At 48.1% G+C, this 16,745-nt stretch overlaps 1 protein-coding gene across 3 annotated transcripts in view; it reads left to right on the top strand.

The window, feature by feature from the left end:
- MYO5B (myosin VB) overlaps window positions 1–16,745 on the top strand; it is a 368,321-nt gene that overhangs the window by 288,255 nt on the left and 63,321 nt on the right. For all 3 annotated transcript variants that reach the window (XM_019013976.4, XM_055368552.2, XM_063699216.1), the window contains exons 20-22: window positions 1,366–1,522; window positions 3,357–3,596; window positions 11,025–11,258. In XM_019013976.4, coding sequence (XP_018869521.3) covers window positions 1,366–1,522; window positions 3,357–3,596; window positions 11,025–11,258 — 631 coding nt within the window. The remainder of the gene's footprint in view (window positions 1–1,365; window positions 1,523–3,356; window positions 3,597–11,024; window positions 11,259–16,745) is intronic.

The raw sequence follows: 16,745 nt of genomic DNA, 5'->3' as shown, positions 1-16,745 counted from the left end.
TCCCTCCATCCTACCAGCATTAGAACCAGGTGGTTTTGCCACAAACCAACCATTTCCCCTTTGCCTGAACCCCAAAGTAAAAAACTAACTACTTTTAGGAAAAGAGACCAATACAGCCTGGCACAGTTAACCTGTGCTTGGCCTCATTACTTATTCCACAGATTTCATAATGCCTTGGAGTCAGGTGATTAGGGCTGCAAAGGTCCTGGGAGGTCCCTTTTGTGAGTTACTGCACAAGCCAGGATGGAGAGAGAGTGGCTTGTCTAACCAGGAGTGTTGACCTAGGGGTTGAGTCAGGATGCCAATCAGCCTCCCCTGCCTGCCCCCAGCTCGACCCCGAGCAGAAGAAACTACTGCAGGGTTCCTTCCTCACTGACACTGGGCTGATGAGGCACTATAGCAGCAGGAGTGTGTCAGCCAAGACAGGCTGAAGACAGCCTGCCCTCTGACCCTACCCTCGGTTGTTAGGTTTTGAGCCCAGGCCTGGTTCAAGTCCAGTGCCCTCTCCAGAAAGGAATTTCCTTAGAGAAGTGACAATAATTGCCACAAAGTCTTGTGTTTGGAGGCCAAACAGAGAGCTAGACTAGGGAATCAGGTGCATTTCAGCAAACAGGTGACACATGGGCTGAGTGGGTCACTTTCTCCTTTGAGGCTTTGCTGAATGATTTCCAAGGTCCTTTTTAGCATTTCACACTGAGTCTGTAATTGAGCACTTGTTATAGGCCTGGCAGCAAACAAGACCCTTCAGAAGGGGAGGAAGTGTTAGACTGGCTTTGTTTGGGAGGTGAGATGGGAAGGCAGAAAGGCAAGAGAGGAGAGGAAATGGCCACATTCAGTGCATCCCGAGCAGAAAGGGTTGAGGAGATAAAGGAAACAGAGATTGGTCTGGGCCTGTGAAGGTTTAGTCACTCAGCAAACACTTACCCAGTGCCTACAGTGGGTCCAGGATGATGGAGACACAGCCCCTGGGATCTCCAAGCCTGGGGAGGTACAGAGGACAGGCAGCAATGTGAACACACGATGTAGAATGCTACTGGTGAAGTAGTTGAGGACTGCCGAGGCACAGTGAGGTAGAAGAGTGCTCAGATAAGGATCATAGAGGAAGTCAGACTCTGACTGAGTTTGAAGCTTGTGGGAAGCCTTTCGAGACCATAAGGAAGGAACTAACACTGCTTTTCTAGCCACAACGTCAAATGCCTAAGGCATTGCTACATTTGTTAGGGGTGAAGAGAGTTGGTTTCCCCTGGGTGTGTCCAGGTAGGGCCACAGAGGGAGAGGTTTGCATTTGCAGATGTCTCAGGGTCCTCTGCATCAGGGCAGTCAATACTCTCTCCCTGACACTGCCTATTTCCTCTTGCTCCCCAGGCTGGCTGAGCACCTGCGGAGGATCAGAGCGGCTGTGGTGCTCCAGAAACATTACCGCATGCAGAGAGCCCGCCAGGCCTACCAGAGGGTCCGCAGAGCTGCCGTTGTTATCCAGGCCTTCACCCGGGCCATGTTTGTGCGGAGAACCTACCGCCAGGTGAGTAGCCACTCTGAGGGCCTCAGGGCTGCAGATTCAGAACTAAAGTTGCAACAGATGAATTACTGCCAACGTGAACCTCTGTCAAGCACTCCCAACTTTTTTCTAAATGCTTTCACATCTCTGCTCTCACCAAATCCTTTCTGAAGTCCCACAAGGTAGGAAGGGTGTGCATACTGTTGTCTTAGTCCATTAAATGTTGCTATAACAATATCTGAGGCTGGGTGATTTATGAAGAAAAGAGGTTTATTTGGCTCACAATTCTGGTGGCCAGAAAGTTCACAATTGAACATCTGCTTCTGGAGAGGGCCTCAGGCTGCTTCCACTCATGGTGGGAGGCAGAAGCCGGTGTGTGCAGAGGTCACATGGTGAGAGAGGAAGCACAAGAGTGGCTCTTTTAACAAGAAGCTCTAATGAGAACTAACAGTGAGAAATCACCCTTGAAGAAGGGCATTTATTTGTTCATGAGGGATCTGCCTCTATGACTCAAACATCTCCTGTTAGACTCCATCTCCAACATAGGGGATCAGATTTCAACATGAGTTTTGAAGGGGCCCAGCATCCAATCATGGCAGTTTTCACACCCCTTCTGATACCTGAGTTGCTCAGAGAAGCCAGGTCACCTGCCTGAGGGCCCAGGCCAGCCAACAGCAGGGCCAGGTGACCCACCTAGGGCTCATTCACACTTGAGAGCAGGCGGTGGTATTGGGCATCATCAGGTCTAACTCCTCCACTTAACGGATCAGGAGCTTGAAGCCCAACATGGTGAGGTCAGGAGGGAGGCCCCGGCCTCTTCCCTGCCAGGTTCTTGCTCTTTGTGTTCCAGTGAAGCCAAAACCCTTGGGTTCAGGATCCCCACATCAGGACACATCTGTTCAACCAGGTAACACCAACACATCTGAAGCACAGAGCTGACTTGAAACACGAATTGGAAGGAAATGTCTAAAATGGTTTTCTTTCTCATTAAATGAATATCTGTCTCTTCTATGATCACAGAAGATGTGATTTTCTAAATAATAAAAGTAAAGCACTAAATTGATAATAATAAAAATGTGGTCAGGGTGGAGCACACCCTGGTGTAGTATGTAGGGAAACCCAGGCCATTGGGAGAAGGTTCTGTGAGTGTTCTTGGGTGATGGGTGGCGTCGGTGTGCTGCTCCCATGGAAGGGGCAGGTGATGTTTGGGAGTTTCTCAGCAGGGCAGCATGTGCAAAGAGTGAGCACTGATGTGGCTCCCAGCTCTGTCACTCATGGCTGTGGCACTGTTCATTGCTCAGCCTGTTTGCTTGTTTACTCATTTATTCCACAAACATTTATTTTACCAGGTATTAGGGCGAGCACACTGATGATGCTTTCATATTCTGAGTGGTTTTTTAACTTGGTAGAAAAAAAAAACAGTGAGTTACACACCAAGTTTGTAATTATAAGCCATTAGCCTGCTGTGGACACTCACTGAAGTATCTCACTTCCAGCTCAGTGCCACCAGGAGGGGACCTCCACCTGGTAAATGGGTAGAGAGCAAGTGGATGATCATTAGGCCCATACAACCTTGAGGTTTTCAGACTGTGGTTTCCTAACCCATAAAACAAAAAGTAAAACAAAGCTGAAAAGAGTTTGACAGCTGATTCCCTGTGGATATGTGGGCTGCAGAACCTCACTGAAATGTGTTTTAAAACAACCACCAAAGCCTTAGATCTGAGGGGGCACATTCTCTGTGTAACTCCTAGAACCAAGGCTGCCCTGGCCTCTTCCCTCCACAGGCAGTGATGTATGCTTCCTTCACTCCTGTCCTGCAGTGCAAACCCACAAGATGTGTATCCTTGTTTCCCGCCAGGTCCTCATGGAGCACAAGGCCACCACCATCCAGAAGCACGTGCGGGGCTGGATGGCACGCAGGCGCTTCCAGCGGCTGCGGGATGCAGCCATTGTCATCCAGTGTGCCTTCCGGATGCTCAAGGCCAGGCGGGAGCTGAAGGCCCTCAGGATTGAGGCCCGCTCAGCAGAGCATCTGAAACGTCTCAACGTGGGCATGGAGAACAAGGTGGTCCAGCTGCAGCGGAAGATCGATGAGCAGGTCAGTGTCTGCAGCTCCCTACCTGGGTGTCGGGGGCTTGGGTACTGGAGCATTTTGAGAGAGCCCACAGCTTCCTTGAGGAACTGCACATGCCGAAGACCCGAGGAGCACAGATGTCCTCAGACCACAGCAGATACTAACTGTGGCAGGCAGATCAGTGACCCCTAAAGATACCCTCAGCCCTAGGATCTGTGAGTGTGTTACCTTATATGGCAAAAGGGACTTTGCAGATGCAATTAAATTAAGAACTGTAGGATGGGAAGAGTATCCTGGGTGAGCCAGGTGGGCTTGATATAATCACAGGGGTCCTCGTAAGAGGGAGGCTGGAGGATCAAGTTCAGAGGAGAAGTGATGACAGAATCAGAGGTGGGAGGGATGCAGGCAGCCTTGAGAAGCCAGAGAAGACGAAGACATGGACTCTCCCCTAGAGCGTCCAGAAAGAATGCAGCCCTGCCAACCCCTTCAGACTCCTGACCTCCAGAGCTGTAAGATAATGATTTATGCTATCTGGAGTCATAACTTGGTGGTAACTTGTTGCAGCAGCAATAGGGAACTGACACACTAGCCCAAGGTGCTGGTGTTTTGCCCTTACAGGGGTGACATAGGGTAATGCAGCAGCAGCTGGTGTGCATGGAGGGCTTGCTGTGTGGGGTATGGGGCTGGCACTTTGTCTGGAGTAGCTTGTCTAATATAGCGGCCCTCCTATGGCAAGTATTACCATCCCCCTTTTTGTACAATTGAAGACACTGGAAGGGCACATGGCATCCTAAAGTCACACAGGTGGCAGTGGCAGGGCTGAGGTTTGAACCCCAGCTGTCTGGCTCCAGAGCCCATGCTCTGCATCACTTTGCCCTTCTGCCTCTCTGTCTGCCTATCTGTCTGTCTGCCTCTTTTGGAAAGAGTGTTTGCTTTGGAAATCAGAATTCAGTTCTGCTTAAAAGTTGAGTGGCTGATGTGACTACTCCGAGCCTCTTTTCTTATCCATAAAATGGGGCTGACAGGGCTGAAAGAAGAATAAATGGTCTGTTGCATATGCAGGGCCTGGTATGCAGTAGGAGAAACTTGAAAAATGGTTAGCACTCTTATTTTTAAGCTTTGTCCTCTTTCTACCCTGGCCACCTTCCCATGTCAGCCAATCAAAGGAGTAACAAGCCATTGATCAAATATCCCTGTAGGGGGTTGGGTACTGTACAAGGTAGTACAAGAGATTTGAGACAAGCACAGAACACTCAGCTTTGTCTAATGGAATAGACGAGGCTCACATGTATGCATGCACAAACCTGGACCCCCACTTTTTGGTGGCCCACATGGCCAGTCCTCCTTCCCTTCAGAAGACCTTTATTGGATGCCTGGCTGTTTCAGGTGCTTTCCTGGCCTTGCTGGACAGAGGATGGCTGTGATGTATGTCGCACGCTGTATCATAAGGGAGGAAATCTCATGCCAACAGGCCCAACAGCACTGATCCTAAGGATTTTCCAAGCACCTGCCATGTGCCAAGCTCTGCGATATGTGTTTTGTGTTCACTCTTATTTGATCTTCATACAATTTTGTGAGATCATTTTGTATATGAGGAAATGGTGGGCCAGGGACATAAAGTCCCTTGCCAAAGTCACATAAATAGAAAGTGCTGGGACCAGGATCCTACCCGAGCTCTGATCCCACAGCCATAATGAGGGCATTGCGGGTTTTTTAACCCCAAACATTACTGAAGGGTTTCAGTCCTTTCCCGTGCATGCCTACTGCTGCGTTTGGCTCCCAGAGTTGAATGGAGGCCCACTGTTACTTTGTCCATGCAGGGTGTAGAGGTGGCCACAGAACCAGGCTTCTGAGGTGCCCCAGAGGGTGCCTCCCAGGGAAAGAAAGGACATGAAGAGTGTGTGTGGCATGGAGAAACAGAATTTTAGAGTTGGTATGGCCTTGGAAGTCATTGGGATTTAATGTATCTATTCTATACTGGGCATTTTTAAAGCTTCTCATGACCCAGTAGGGCAGGAAAAAAGCATTTTACACCTAAGCCAGCTGCCCTGAACAGGAGCCCAAAAGTGGTGCAGAGATAGCAATAGAATGCCTCTGTTTCCCTGCTCTTGCAAAAGACAAGGCTTTCTGAGAAGAGACTGTCACTGGGTGTTTCTCTGTGTTAGTTCTACAGGGTGCCTTGTTTGGCTTGGCTCCTTACTGAGGAAGCAAGGCAGACAGCCCAGGCACAGGGTGGGCACAGGCCTTGTGCCTGCCCCTAGTCAGCCTGCTGTGATACACCAGGTCAGGGAGGAGGGCACATCCACTCAGAGGGAAAAGAGTGCAAAGGGAAAAGGTCTGCTCTCTGGCACTGGCCCTTTGAAAAACACAAGCACAAAGCATGCCAAGGTGGCAGTGGCTGTTATGGCTGTTGACAGGAAGAAAAGACTTGCTTAGTCAAATGTTGTGAGTTAACCTTCCAGCCAGAGTGCAGTCTCAGGGATGAGTAGGCATTGACCGCTGCATCCTGCTGGGAGCCCTGTGTACATGCTGGCTCCCCCAGCCCTTGCTTTCCAGCCTTGGGGCTCTGCATTGGCATTGCTGATTTCTAAAGTTAACTTGAGAGGATAAAAATAAATCTAGCATTTTACAATCCACGTGCTTGAAAAATCAAAGAAAAGCAGATTTAAATGGCTTATTTAAAAAAAAAATAAAAAAAGCTTTTTGCCTTAAGCTTCCTGCTTGGCAAACATCTGTGAGTGGTGGCAGGTGTTAGCTACCCTGGGCAGGATGCCCTGTGTGTAGAGGGTGATCAGAAAAGACGGGAGGAGTGGATAAGCTCTTGCTTTCTTGTGCCCTTGCCCGCACTACCTGACTAGGCACGCTGTGCTCTTCTCACGTATTAACTCATTTAATCCCCACCAGAACCCTAGGAGATAAACATTAATATTATTCCCATTTTAAGGATGAAGAAACTGAGGCACACAGAGGTTAAGTAGCTTGACTGAGGTCACACAGCTAGTAAGTAGCATGGCTGGGATTGAAACTTGGCAGGCTGGTTTCAGGGTATGTTCTGCCACCTCTGACCAAGCTATAAGATATCTAGCTATTGGGAGACTCTTGGAACATGTCAGGAGAACTCCTCAGTCCAAGGGAGACTCTTAGCCTTAGTTTGGGTTCATGCTCATACAGATAGCATAGTCCTTGGGACCGGCTGGCGTTTAAAATGGGGAGTGTGACCCGGTGTCAAATAACATGCTTGACACTCTGTTACAAGAGGAAGCATTGACATAATCTCCATTAGAGCTCTATATAGGGGCTTGTTTCATTGCAATCTCTTAGCAGATGGGGCCAGCTGTTTGCAAGTGAATTTTTTTTTTTTTTTCCTGTAATTCCTGGAGACAACTTAGGCAGTGGTCCTCTGGTCACACGAGGTTTCTAAGCCAGAAGGGGAGGATCTGCGAACACCAAGGACACCACAGGTGAAGGTGTCCCAAGGTATTTGTCAGAACAGCATAGGGAGTAGACAGAGTGCCCACTGGACAGAGACCTGGGTTCTGTCTCAGTTGTATTCACAACCAGAGCTGATAGCTTGGAAATGATTGGGCCTTTAGTTCTTCCAAGGGGATTCGCCTGAGATCTCTAAGGTAACATCTAGCTCAAAAATTCACTGATAACCATGATCTGGCTAGAGTAGGGTTCCTATCCCCAGACTGTGCTCTAGAATCCCCTGGGGAGCTTTTTTCTAAAAATGTATCCTCACTGCCAAGACGTCAGTAAGGGAGGAAACAAAGATAAAACCAGGGTAAGGCTAGCGCCCAACATTCATATCCTAAGGCCTTGTACACCCACCTGGAAAGAAAAGATGCAAATTTGGCACGAAGTTTCTATGCAAACAGTAACAGGAAGAAAACTGAGTGGCTTGAGAGTTCTTAATAGAAAAGAACCATGCAGTTCAAGAGGATTTGGAGCTGTCCGTGGTGCTGACTTGTTTTTCCTGTGGGCTTTCATAATCTGTGACGTGACAAGCCACATCCTTCACCATATCCTACAGTGATATATACAATGCTGGTTCTTGAGACCATTTCTTACAGTGTCCCTGGGATAGGCTGTGGTATGACGTCATTCAGTAAAACGATGTAGTCCGTGAACTCGGCTCTCTGCCAGCCTAACTTTAGTCAAGCACACATTTAGAGTTGGCCAGTTTAAATTACAATTCATTTATAATGAGAGTAAAGTTCCTTAGACACTTATGAATATAAGGTTATCCTTAAATATATTTTATATGAGAAATATGACACAAATATATGGAGTCAGTAGCCTTTTAAATCAATTTGATTCCATATACTTAGTAGTCACTTTGTAAATATGTTAAATTCGTTATATGTAATCATGCATATATGTCATATACAGTCATGCATCTGTTAATGACAGGGGTACCTTATGAGAAATGCATCGTTAGGTGAGTTTGTAGTTGTGTGAACATCATAGATTTCGCTTACACAAAACTAGATGGTGTAGCCTGCTACACACCTAGGCTTATGTGGCATAGCCTATTGTTCCTAGGCTACAAACCTGTACAGCATGTTACTGTACTGAATATCATAGGCAGGTGTAACACAATGGTATTTGTGTATCTAAACGTATCTAAACATAGAGAAGGGATAATAAAAATATGGTGTAAAAAAAGATGGCACACCTGTATAGGGGGCGCTTACCATGAATGGGGCTTGCAGGCCTGGAAGCTGTGTGGGGTGAGTGAATGTGAAGGTCCAAGACATTACTTTCCACTCCTGTAGACTTTATAAACTGTCCACTCCTATAGACTTTATAAACTGTCCACTCCTGTAGACTTTATAAGCTGTACACTTAGGCTACACTAAGCTTACTAGAAAATTGCTTTTCTTCAATAATTAACCTTGGAGTACTTTAATGTTTTTACTTTATAAATAATACTTTTAACTTGTGGCTTCTTTGTAATAAGGCTTAGCTTAAAACACAAACATGTACAACTCTACAAAAATTTTTTATTTCGCGATATCCTTATTCTGTAAGCTTTTTTCTGTTTTTAAAATTTATTTTTGGGGTATCCCATTCTTCATGATGTGCTTATTTCACATTGCATATCTATCAAAACATTTTATATACCCCATACATATACACACCTACTATGTACCCAGAAAAATTAAAAATTAAGTTAAAAAATTTTTTTTTTACTTTTTTTTGTTAAAAACTAAGACACAGATACATTCATTAGCCTAGACCCACACAAGGTCAGGATCGTCAGTATCACTGCCTTCCACCTCCATATCTTGTTCCACTGGAAGGCCTTCAGGGCAGTAACATGGCAGGGAGGGTTTCTGGGGTCTCCGAGGGGGTGGGCATCCCATGCCCTGCCCTCTGCCAGGCTTGGCTGCATGGCTGTGACACCTGCAGGTGCAAGGACGAGCCTTCTGGGGCCTGTCCTTCTGAAGTCAGATGTCCAGAACAGAAAATGCACTGCCTCCACAAGCCCCCAGTGACAATATCTGGATGCCCATGAAAAGACATAGGAGCTCCCCACCCACACCCCAGAGAGCCAGAGACTCGGGCAACTCTCCAGGGTTCTCCATAGAGAACTTGAACAAGGAAGATAGCTGATGTTTACTGAGCCCCTAGCAAAGTACTTTATCTCCCTAATGTTGATAACCACCCTCTGAGGCAGGAGTTACTATTATATTCCTGTTTTACACATGAGGACACTGGGGCACAGAAAGGTTGGTTGATTAGGTCGGATGTACACAGCTGATCAAGGATAGAGCTGGGATCTGAGCACAGGTCTGTCCAGCTCCAGCCACTCAACTCCCTGACGTCCCTGAGCCAGGTCTCAGGCGGTGTCAAGATCAATGCAGTTGGGCCTTCTGGATACATCATACTTTGCATTAGAGTCTTGAGGTGCCATCTTTGTCAATAGCAGGATAGGATGTGCCTCCTGTTACCATGAGTGCCTCTCTTCATACTCCAACAAGCTCTACTTAGAGACCTCCTGCCTAGTTATCCTTCCACTCCTAGTGATTTGACCCAGGTTGTGCCATCTAGAGAGAACAGCTGGGCCAAACCTCATGTCCAGCCCAGAGCAGAGATGAAGTCAGAGGGTGGCTACTCCAGCATGTGTTCCCTCCCTGTGCCCCACTCCTCTGTGCAGAGACCCTCAGCCTCCAGTGGAGACCCAGACTGGAGTGGATAATACAGACGTGCATTGGGTGTTCAAATAGAATCTGCTTGATTGGATTTCTTCTTTGTGATACCTTAGAACAAGGCTGCAGGCAGACCAGGCTTGAAGGTGTGTCAAGTTGTAACTGGGAGGTTCCCACAGAGTGCTGGGGAGCGGGTAGCATGTCTCATTCTGTTGTGTTGGTGCAGGAAATGGACTGCTGGCTTGTGCATTGCCGTACTGGTCACAACCACAAGGCCCCCACAGCATCTGTGGCATTTTACAGGGTCCAAGGGCTTTTCTTTTGCTGCTCTTCACTGTTTTCTGTGAAGTTTAATTTCTTATGTGAATTAGTCATTGATTCCTGATGCTCCAGCTTATCAGTGATTTGGCCGCTAGCTCTGTTCTGCCTGGCGCTCCTACAGACCAGAGCAATGAAGAATAATCAATGACCATTGTTGCCTGCTTGATGATTTGGAGAGCCCTATTTCTTCCTCTCCACTTTCCTCACTGACCACTCTTAGCTAATGCCCTCAACTCTTGCGGTGCTGATTTCTTCCCATAATTTGCAGTAGCACTTGATACCAGCAATAGCTTCTTAGGGCTCTGGGCCCATGGGGGATGTTTCACACCTGTGTGTTGCCTGAGTGGGCTGGGATTGAGTATCCCATCTGCAGGAGCATGGTGTGGGCAGGGTGGGTCAGGGCATCAGTTCCCTAAGTCTTAGAGTCTTATGGGGCAAGCCATGGCTGACAGCGGTGAGAGAGATTCCAAGACCCCATGGAGGGCCTCCTTGGAAGAGAGGATGCTGAAGGAGTCCTTTGTCTCAGAGCCAGCGATTAGATTGCAGCTCTTTGTGCTGGCGAGTCCACAGGCAGGAGGGCTCTGTATGAAAGAGCAAAGAAACCTAAAAAGTGAAGGCTGCAAACCCAGAGAGCCAGCTTCTTTGTTTCTGCAACTTAAAAATAAGGTATAGGATCCGCCCAGCCATAGAGCCACCTGCTACCAGGCAGCTTCCAGCTCTGCACATGCTCACGAAAGCTCCTTGAGCTCTTTGAATGTCAGTGTTGCTGTTCTTTGTTTTCCCATATTTCTGTAAGTTCACAATAGTGTTTTGTTAGGGAGATGCCAGGCAAGCACTTGAGCATGCAATGATTGTGAGACTTAATCCTACCTTGGAAGTTCCTTTTTTGATTGCCTTCATGCTTTTTCCCTGGTAAAATAACCCTTTCTCCCCCCACTTCTTCTCCCTTCTCCTTGTTTGCTGATGTTCTCCACAGAACAAAGAGTTCAAGACACTTTCAGAGCAGTTGTCCGTGACCACCTCAACATACACCATGGAGGTAGAGCGGCTGAAGAAGGAGCTGGTGCACTACCAGCAGAGCCCAGGTGAGGACACCAGCCTCAGGCTGCAGGAGGAGGTGGAGAGCCTGCGCACAGAGCTGCAGAGGGCCCACTCAGAGCGCAAGATCTTGGAAGACGCCCACAGCAGGGAGAAGGATGAGCTGAGGAAGGTATGCTCAGGCCAGAGGGGCAGGCGCTGGCAAGCAGAGTGGGTGGGCACACGGAGCCACCTCTCAGAGAGCACTGCTGCTTCAAGTGGTAAAATTGCCATGGTCTTGGGCTCATGTGCACAGACTGACCATTCATCTGTGTCTAGACAGAAAGTGGCATGCTTTGGGGAAACGCACACAAGCATGACTGCGCTTCTGCTGTTAGCTGGACACTATGGCATCCCCTGGGAGGGGCACATGGTGTCTGCCTGTGAGCATTGTTTTTATGGTCTAGAATTAGGCCCAGGGCTGGCTCTGTGGCCCGCATCCTTGTTGGCAAGAAAGCCGTGACAGAGGCTGGGGATGATCTTGATGCTGCCTGCAGGGGAGGGCAGCCTCTGGGCACCCCTGCCCATGACGCAGCACTGTGCTTTGGTGGAGGTGCCTCACCTTTGAACACTTAAAGTCTCAGCCTGTCACACCCACCCTGGTGGGCTTATTTCTTACACCATGAAATAGAACTTCCTGAGCTTTGCCCCAAACCTGAGCATCAGGGCATAGAGATTCCCTGCTCCACTGCCAAGATAACTGTTCCAGCCAGGGAAGTCCCAAGGGCCCCTGGAGAGCCCCCCACAGACTTGGGTTATTGCTGTTCTGCCTCCCACCACTGCCCCCCCCCCCACACCATCTCTACAAGCCACAAGGGAAATAGCATGTTGCCCACTTTTTCAGTGTTTGTCCATCAATGGGGAGTCGCAGTGGATGGGGATCTAAGAGGGAGAGATCCAGTGTTCAGGGTATTGGAGTAACAACTTCAAAATTGGGGCAGGCTGGATGCTGCTGCAGGAAGGGCTCTGCGGTAGACCTTGGAGTCCCCAGATTCCCATCCCCACTCTGCCATTCCCAAGCATGTGCAGAAAGCCTCACTGGCCTTAGTTCCCTCATCTGTGTGTATATTTATAAAAGTTGGTTCAGATCATCTCCAAGGCCCCTTCTAGACTTGCACCTGGCTGCCACCATTAGATTGTGTTTGGCTTCTGGAAGGAGCAGAGGCCCTTGGCCCTACGTGGGAGTCCTTCTCTCTTCTATTTCCCACTGCTTTTTCCTGGCCTGAGCCCTCACATGCAGCTGAGGAACACACAGACATCCGTGGAGGTTATAGAGCCTACAGTGCCAGCCTGTGCTGGGCTTGCATAGATCTTCTTCCCACCTCGGGCCTCAGCACCATCAGCTCCTGCCTTCACCCAGACCCCAGGGATCTCCAGGGGCCAGAGGTGGGATCCAGGTGTGAAGATTAAGGGAAGAAGAAAGTAAGACGCAGGCTTCCCATAAAAGGCCACGCTCCTGATGTGTTGCTTTGAGGTACCACAAGACCCTCTGCCCAGATAAGTCACCTGCCAGCCTGCCCACCATGAGACATGAAGTGGATTCATTCTTTGGGAGAAAGCACGTGGTGCTTGGAAACTCCTGTTAAATGTGGCTACAAGTCTTGTAACCTACAAATCATGGAATTCCTCACTTGCGGTTTGTCTACCCTTGGGAGCAGATGAATGGGATGGTGACCTTTCTACATGAATAAAAACCAGAAGGTGAGGTTCAAAGCCAGAAAGGATCAAGAATAGAACTGGAAACTCCTGAGACTAGTGACCCTGGGAGAAAAAACATTCCCTGCATGTGTGTCCCAGTCAGATCAGACATCTGCAAAGTCTGTTTACCCAGCAGATCCACAAAATCAGGTCTCACCTATCTCTGCCCCAACAGATAGCACTTGACTCATCAGCTTCCCAGCCCCGCGTCCCTGCTTCCTGCTAAATGCTACAACTTGGGGACTTCAGCACTCTAAACACCCAAGTCTCCATCAAAGGGAGTGCATAAGAGTTTATAATATGAAAATCTTCATTGGAGGAGCAAAACAGAGAAGCAGAGTCCCTCCTCCTCTCCTTAAGAAATGTTGCTACTCTTCCCTAGCAATGATATGCTGACCTAGGTCTTAAAGAAAATTAGAGCTTGGAATTGGTAACAAAAAATTAAGGACGCTGCAAGGAGGGGAACGCTAGGAGCAGAGTAGTGCAAAAGCCCCTTCCCTACCCCAAATGTAAGCAAATTCCAACTTAGAAACACTCAGAAACCAACAGGAGATGACTCATGAAGTGGCATGTCCACCTCTTTTCTGGAAAAGAAAAAGTGGAAGCAAACATTCTTTAAAATCTTCAGAATCTTTTTGTTGTGGTGGTTGGAGGTAGGTAGATGAGCTGGCTGGCTTTTTTTTGTTTTGTCTTCTGTGCCTCCTCAGGGTATAATATTTATCAAAGGCACTGTGTCAATTTCAATAAATGCTGAGTAATCAGACAATCGGTTTCCTCCAGGGCTTGAGCAGGGGCCTGCTCTGCTTTGAGCGAGATTGATGAGACCAGCCAAGCACAGTGAGGGGGCCGACCGCTAGTAGATGTTTAACGAGTTTGATATTTCCATCAACAAAGGCAGCAAGTGTCATATTGGAACTGCTATGCTGGAAAACTCTGGGCTTGCCATCTCTGACGATATTAATTGGCGGGCCACGTGCTGCCCTACCTTGGCCTGTGGGAGGCCGAGTCTCCCTGAGGGCAGGAATTCATCTCTGTGTCCACAGAGTCCAGAGCAGCTCTGTCGCATAGGTTAGATGACATCCTTTTCTACTAAAGGTATCTGTTGTTTTGGCGCCTCCACAGGGTAGTCCACACCCAGGCCCTTAGCCTCCTTCCCTTTTAGCCTGTGCATTGTGTACATTTCATTCTTTTTGAAAGCTTCAGCGATCTCTATGCCGGCCGCTTTTGTACAGCTGTGCTCTTTTGCATAGCTGCTCTGTTTGGTGAAAGAGAGGTGGCCCCCAGGGCTGCCCTAGGCACAGAGGTGACAGCTCATCATTCAGAATCTGCTCTGAAGGCTGCTCAGTGGGACCAGAGCAAGGCTTAGCTTGGTGCAGGGCTGTGGTGGGTGAGGAGGAACCACCCACAGCCAGTTGCCTGGCTCTCAGAGGGGGTCCCTGGTCCTTGTGAGAGATGACTAGCAGGCCCCCAGGCACTGAGCATTCGGACTAGTGGGGCTGGGTTGTGCATTGTATCAAGACATCAGTCATAGAACCACTAGCCACTAGTTGATTGCCTTGGGTAGTTCAAGTTATAAAGGTTTTGATTTCTCCAAATAGAGGTAGAGAGATCTGGCCTGGGGAATGGGGGCTCTCGTAGCAGAGTGTGTTGAGCCTTCTCCCCAAAGGTGTTGAGCAGAGCTACTTTGACCAGCCAAGAGGGGGTTGTGCTCTCAGCAGCACCAGGACTCATGGTTCATGTGGAGGCTGAGGATTATTAGGAAGGGGACACTGACCCATCTCTGGAAGGACGTTGTCTTGCTGCAGAAAGCACAGAAGCTCATGGTCCTTCATTCAGCAGGTGTTTGAATGCCTGTATGTGTTAGACCCTGTTCTACACACTGGGGCAAAAGGTGAATGGTGTTTGAAAAAACCCTTCTCATTCTTAAGGAGCTTAAATGTGTGGGGATGGGGGAAGAAAGTACAGACAGGAATCTAATGTGAATTACCCCCCAAGGGCTACAAACAACAATGAAGCAGAGTAAAGGGGATGGAGGGTGACATGTGGGGGCCTGAGGGGTATGGTTTCACTTTTGATGGCCACAGAAGGTCTTTCTGAGAAGACATCTGAGTAAGGGGAGAAGATAAGCCAAGGCAATTTGGGGATAACAGGTGACAGGTGTGGCACAGGAGCACAGGCCTTGGGGCATGAGCAGGCTGGGTGGGTGTGAGGACCAAGGAGGTGCTCACTGGGCTCAGGTGGAGTAAGTGAGGAGGCAAACAGCAGGAGCCCAATGCGGCCAGGTCAGGAAGGATCTTCTGACTTCAAGGGCAGCCTTGACCCATGAAACCTCCAGAGAGATGAGCAACTCTGTCCTAGGCACTTCAGCTTCTGTGAGCTTAGGGGTGAGAGAGGAATTAAAACACATCTGCAGGACCATTTTGAAGATATTTTAGCCATTGTTTCAAAGTTGTCTTACTATCCAAGGGATGTTGATTTTCAACTTTTGCTTTAATAACTACTTTAAAAAACAAATTTATACTATGCTTACTTAGAAGAACATTCTCAGAAAATGGTCAAATAAACACTTCAAGATTTTGGAGAATTAAAGGTATTGTCCCTACCTTGAGCTGTGCCTATAAATGTGGTAACTGCACAGCATCAAGGACAGATGGCAGAGGAACCTTTTATGATTGGCATTGTCCAACCAGTTTTCCCATGTTTGCTACTAGAAACCTTGCGCTAGGTCTTCTTATAGTACTAATATCCCTCTTGAAAACATAAGACAAAACAAAGCCCCTAGCTACATTTGTATCCCCAAAGACAAACTAGTAAAGACAGTTCTTTAGCATGTTGCTGGGGCATTTACTTAACTTAATATAGGTACTGTATTAGCCTCATAGATACAGGATTTTCCTCCAGTGTTGATTCTGATAAGCTGCCCCAAATAAGCTTTTAGAAGAAACACTGAGTAATATTGCCTGCAAGAGTTAAGACTAACCACTCCCTCAGTCCAAAAAAAGGAGCTGCTGAATGGTGTTGAATGAGTCCTGAAACCTAAGATGTTATTTATCATGCTCAGGGGATGCAGCCGCCTGTTTTATGTTGTTAAAGCGTCTCCCACTGCACCCTGCAGCCCTGACACCACAAAGTGGGGGCCATTTGGCTGCAGAAGTTTGTTACCTGCTGTGTCTGCCAACAACTGTGTTAGCTGGCTGGGAAGACTGGGGTTGGCTGGTACCTGGAGAAATATGATCAAGGAAGCATTCTCTCACCCACCTGGGGTGTGGAGCTGAGTGTGGGATTGGTCCTTTCCTGCTGTTCATGAAAGATCAGGAACATGGGCCTACCTCCAAAATTGTTTAGGCAAGCAAGAAAAGCAAATCCCCCTGAGGCCACTTTAATGCGTGGCTTAGAATAATAAAGCCAAGTCAGAGACCTGCATTCATGAATCAAAGAGGGAGACAGAGGGAAGAAACAAGCCTCAAAACAATAGGAGGTGTAGGTGGCATACATGCTGTTAACCATGGCACTCCCAGACTGTAGTCTTGGCTCAGATTTTAGATCATAGGTTGTTGCAATGAAGTCACATGTTCTTAAGTGGCATTCATAGGACTGGAGATTTCAGGACCCGCTTGGTGATGATGTCATGCACTCTGTGCTGGTCAGATGGCATGTTCCATTTCAGAGCGATATTGACTGTGTGTAGGATGCTCAAAGGATGGCGAGGGGTCTTGGTCTTCTCAGGTGACCTACTGCTCTGTGAGCCATCTAGATATTAGGAGAATGTTAAGGGGAAGCAAAGCTTTGCTCCATGGTAAGGTCTGGTTACTTCACAGCCTGCTGTAAAACCTACCAGTAGTTGACTGATTCAGAGGGTACAGCCTTGTTCCTGGCAGGATGGGGCAAGACCCCTCCCTTCCTAACTGTGACATAGATCATG

This window comes from Gorilla gorilla, chromosome 17 (assembly GCF_029281585.2).
Source record: "Gorilla gorilla gorilla isolate KB3781 chromosome 17, NHGRI_mGorGor1-v2.1_pri, whole genome shotgun sequence".
NCBI lineage: Eukaryota > Metazoa > Chordata > Mammalia > Primates > Hominidae > Gorilla > Gorilla gorilla.
This window is presented reverse-complemented; position numbering and strand designations above follow the sequence as displayed.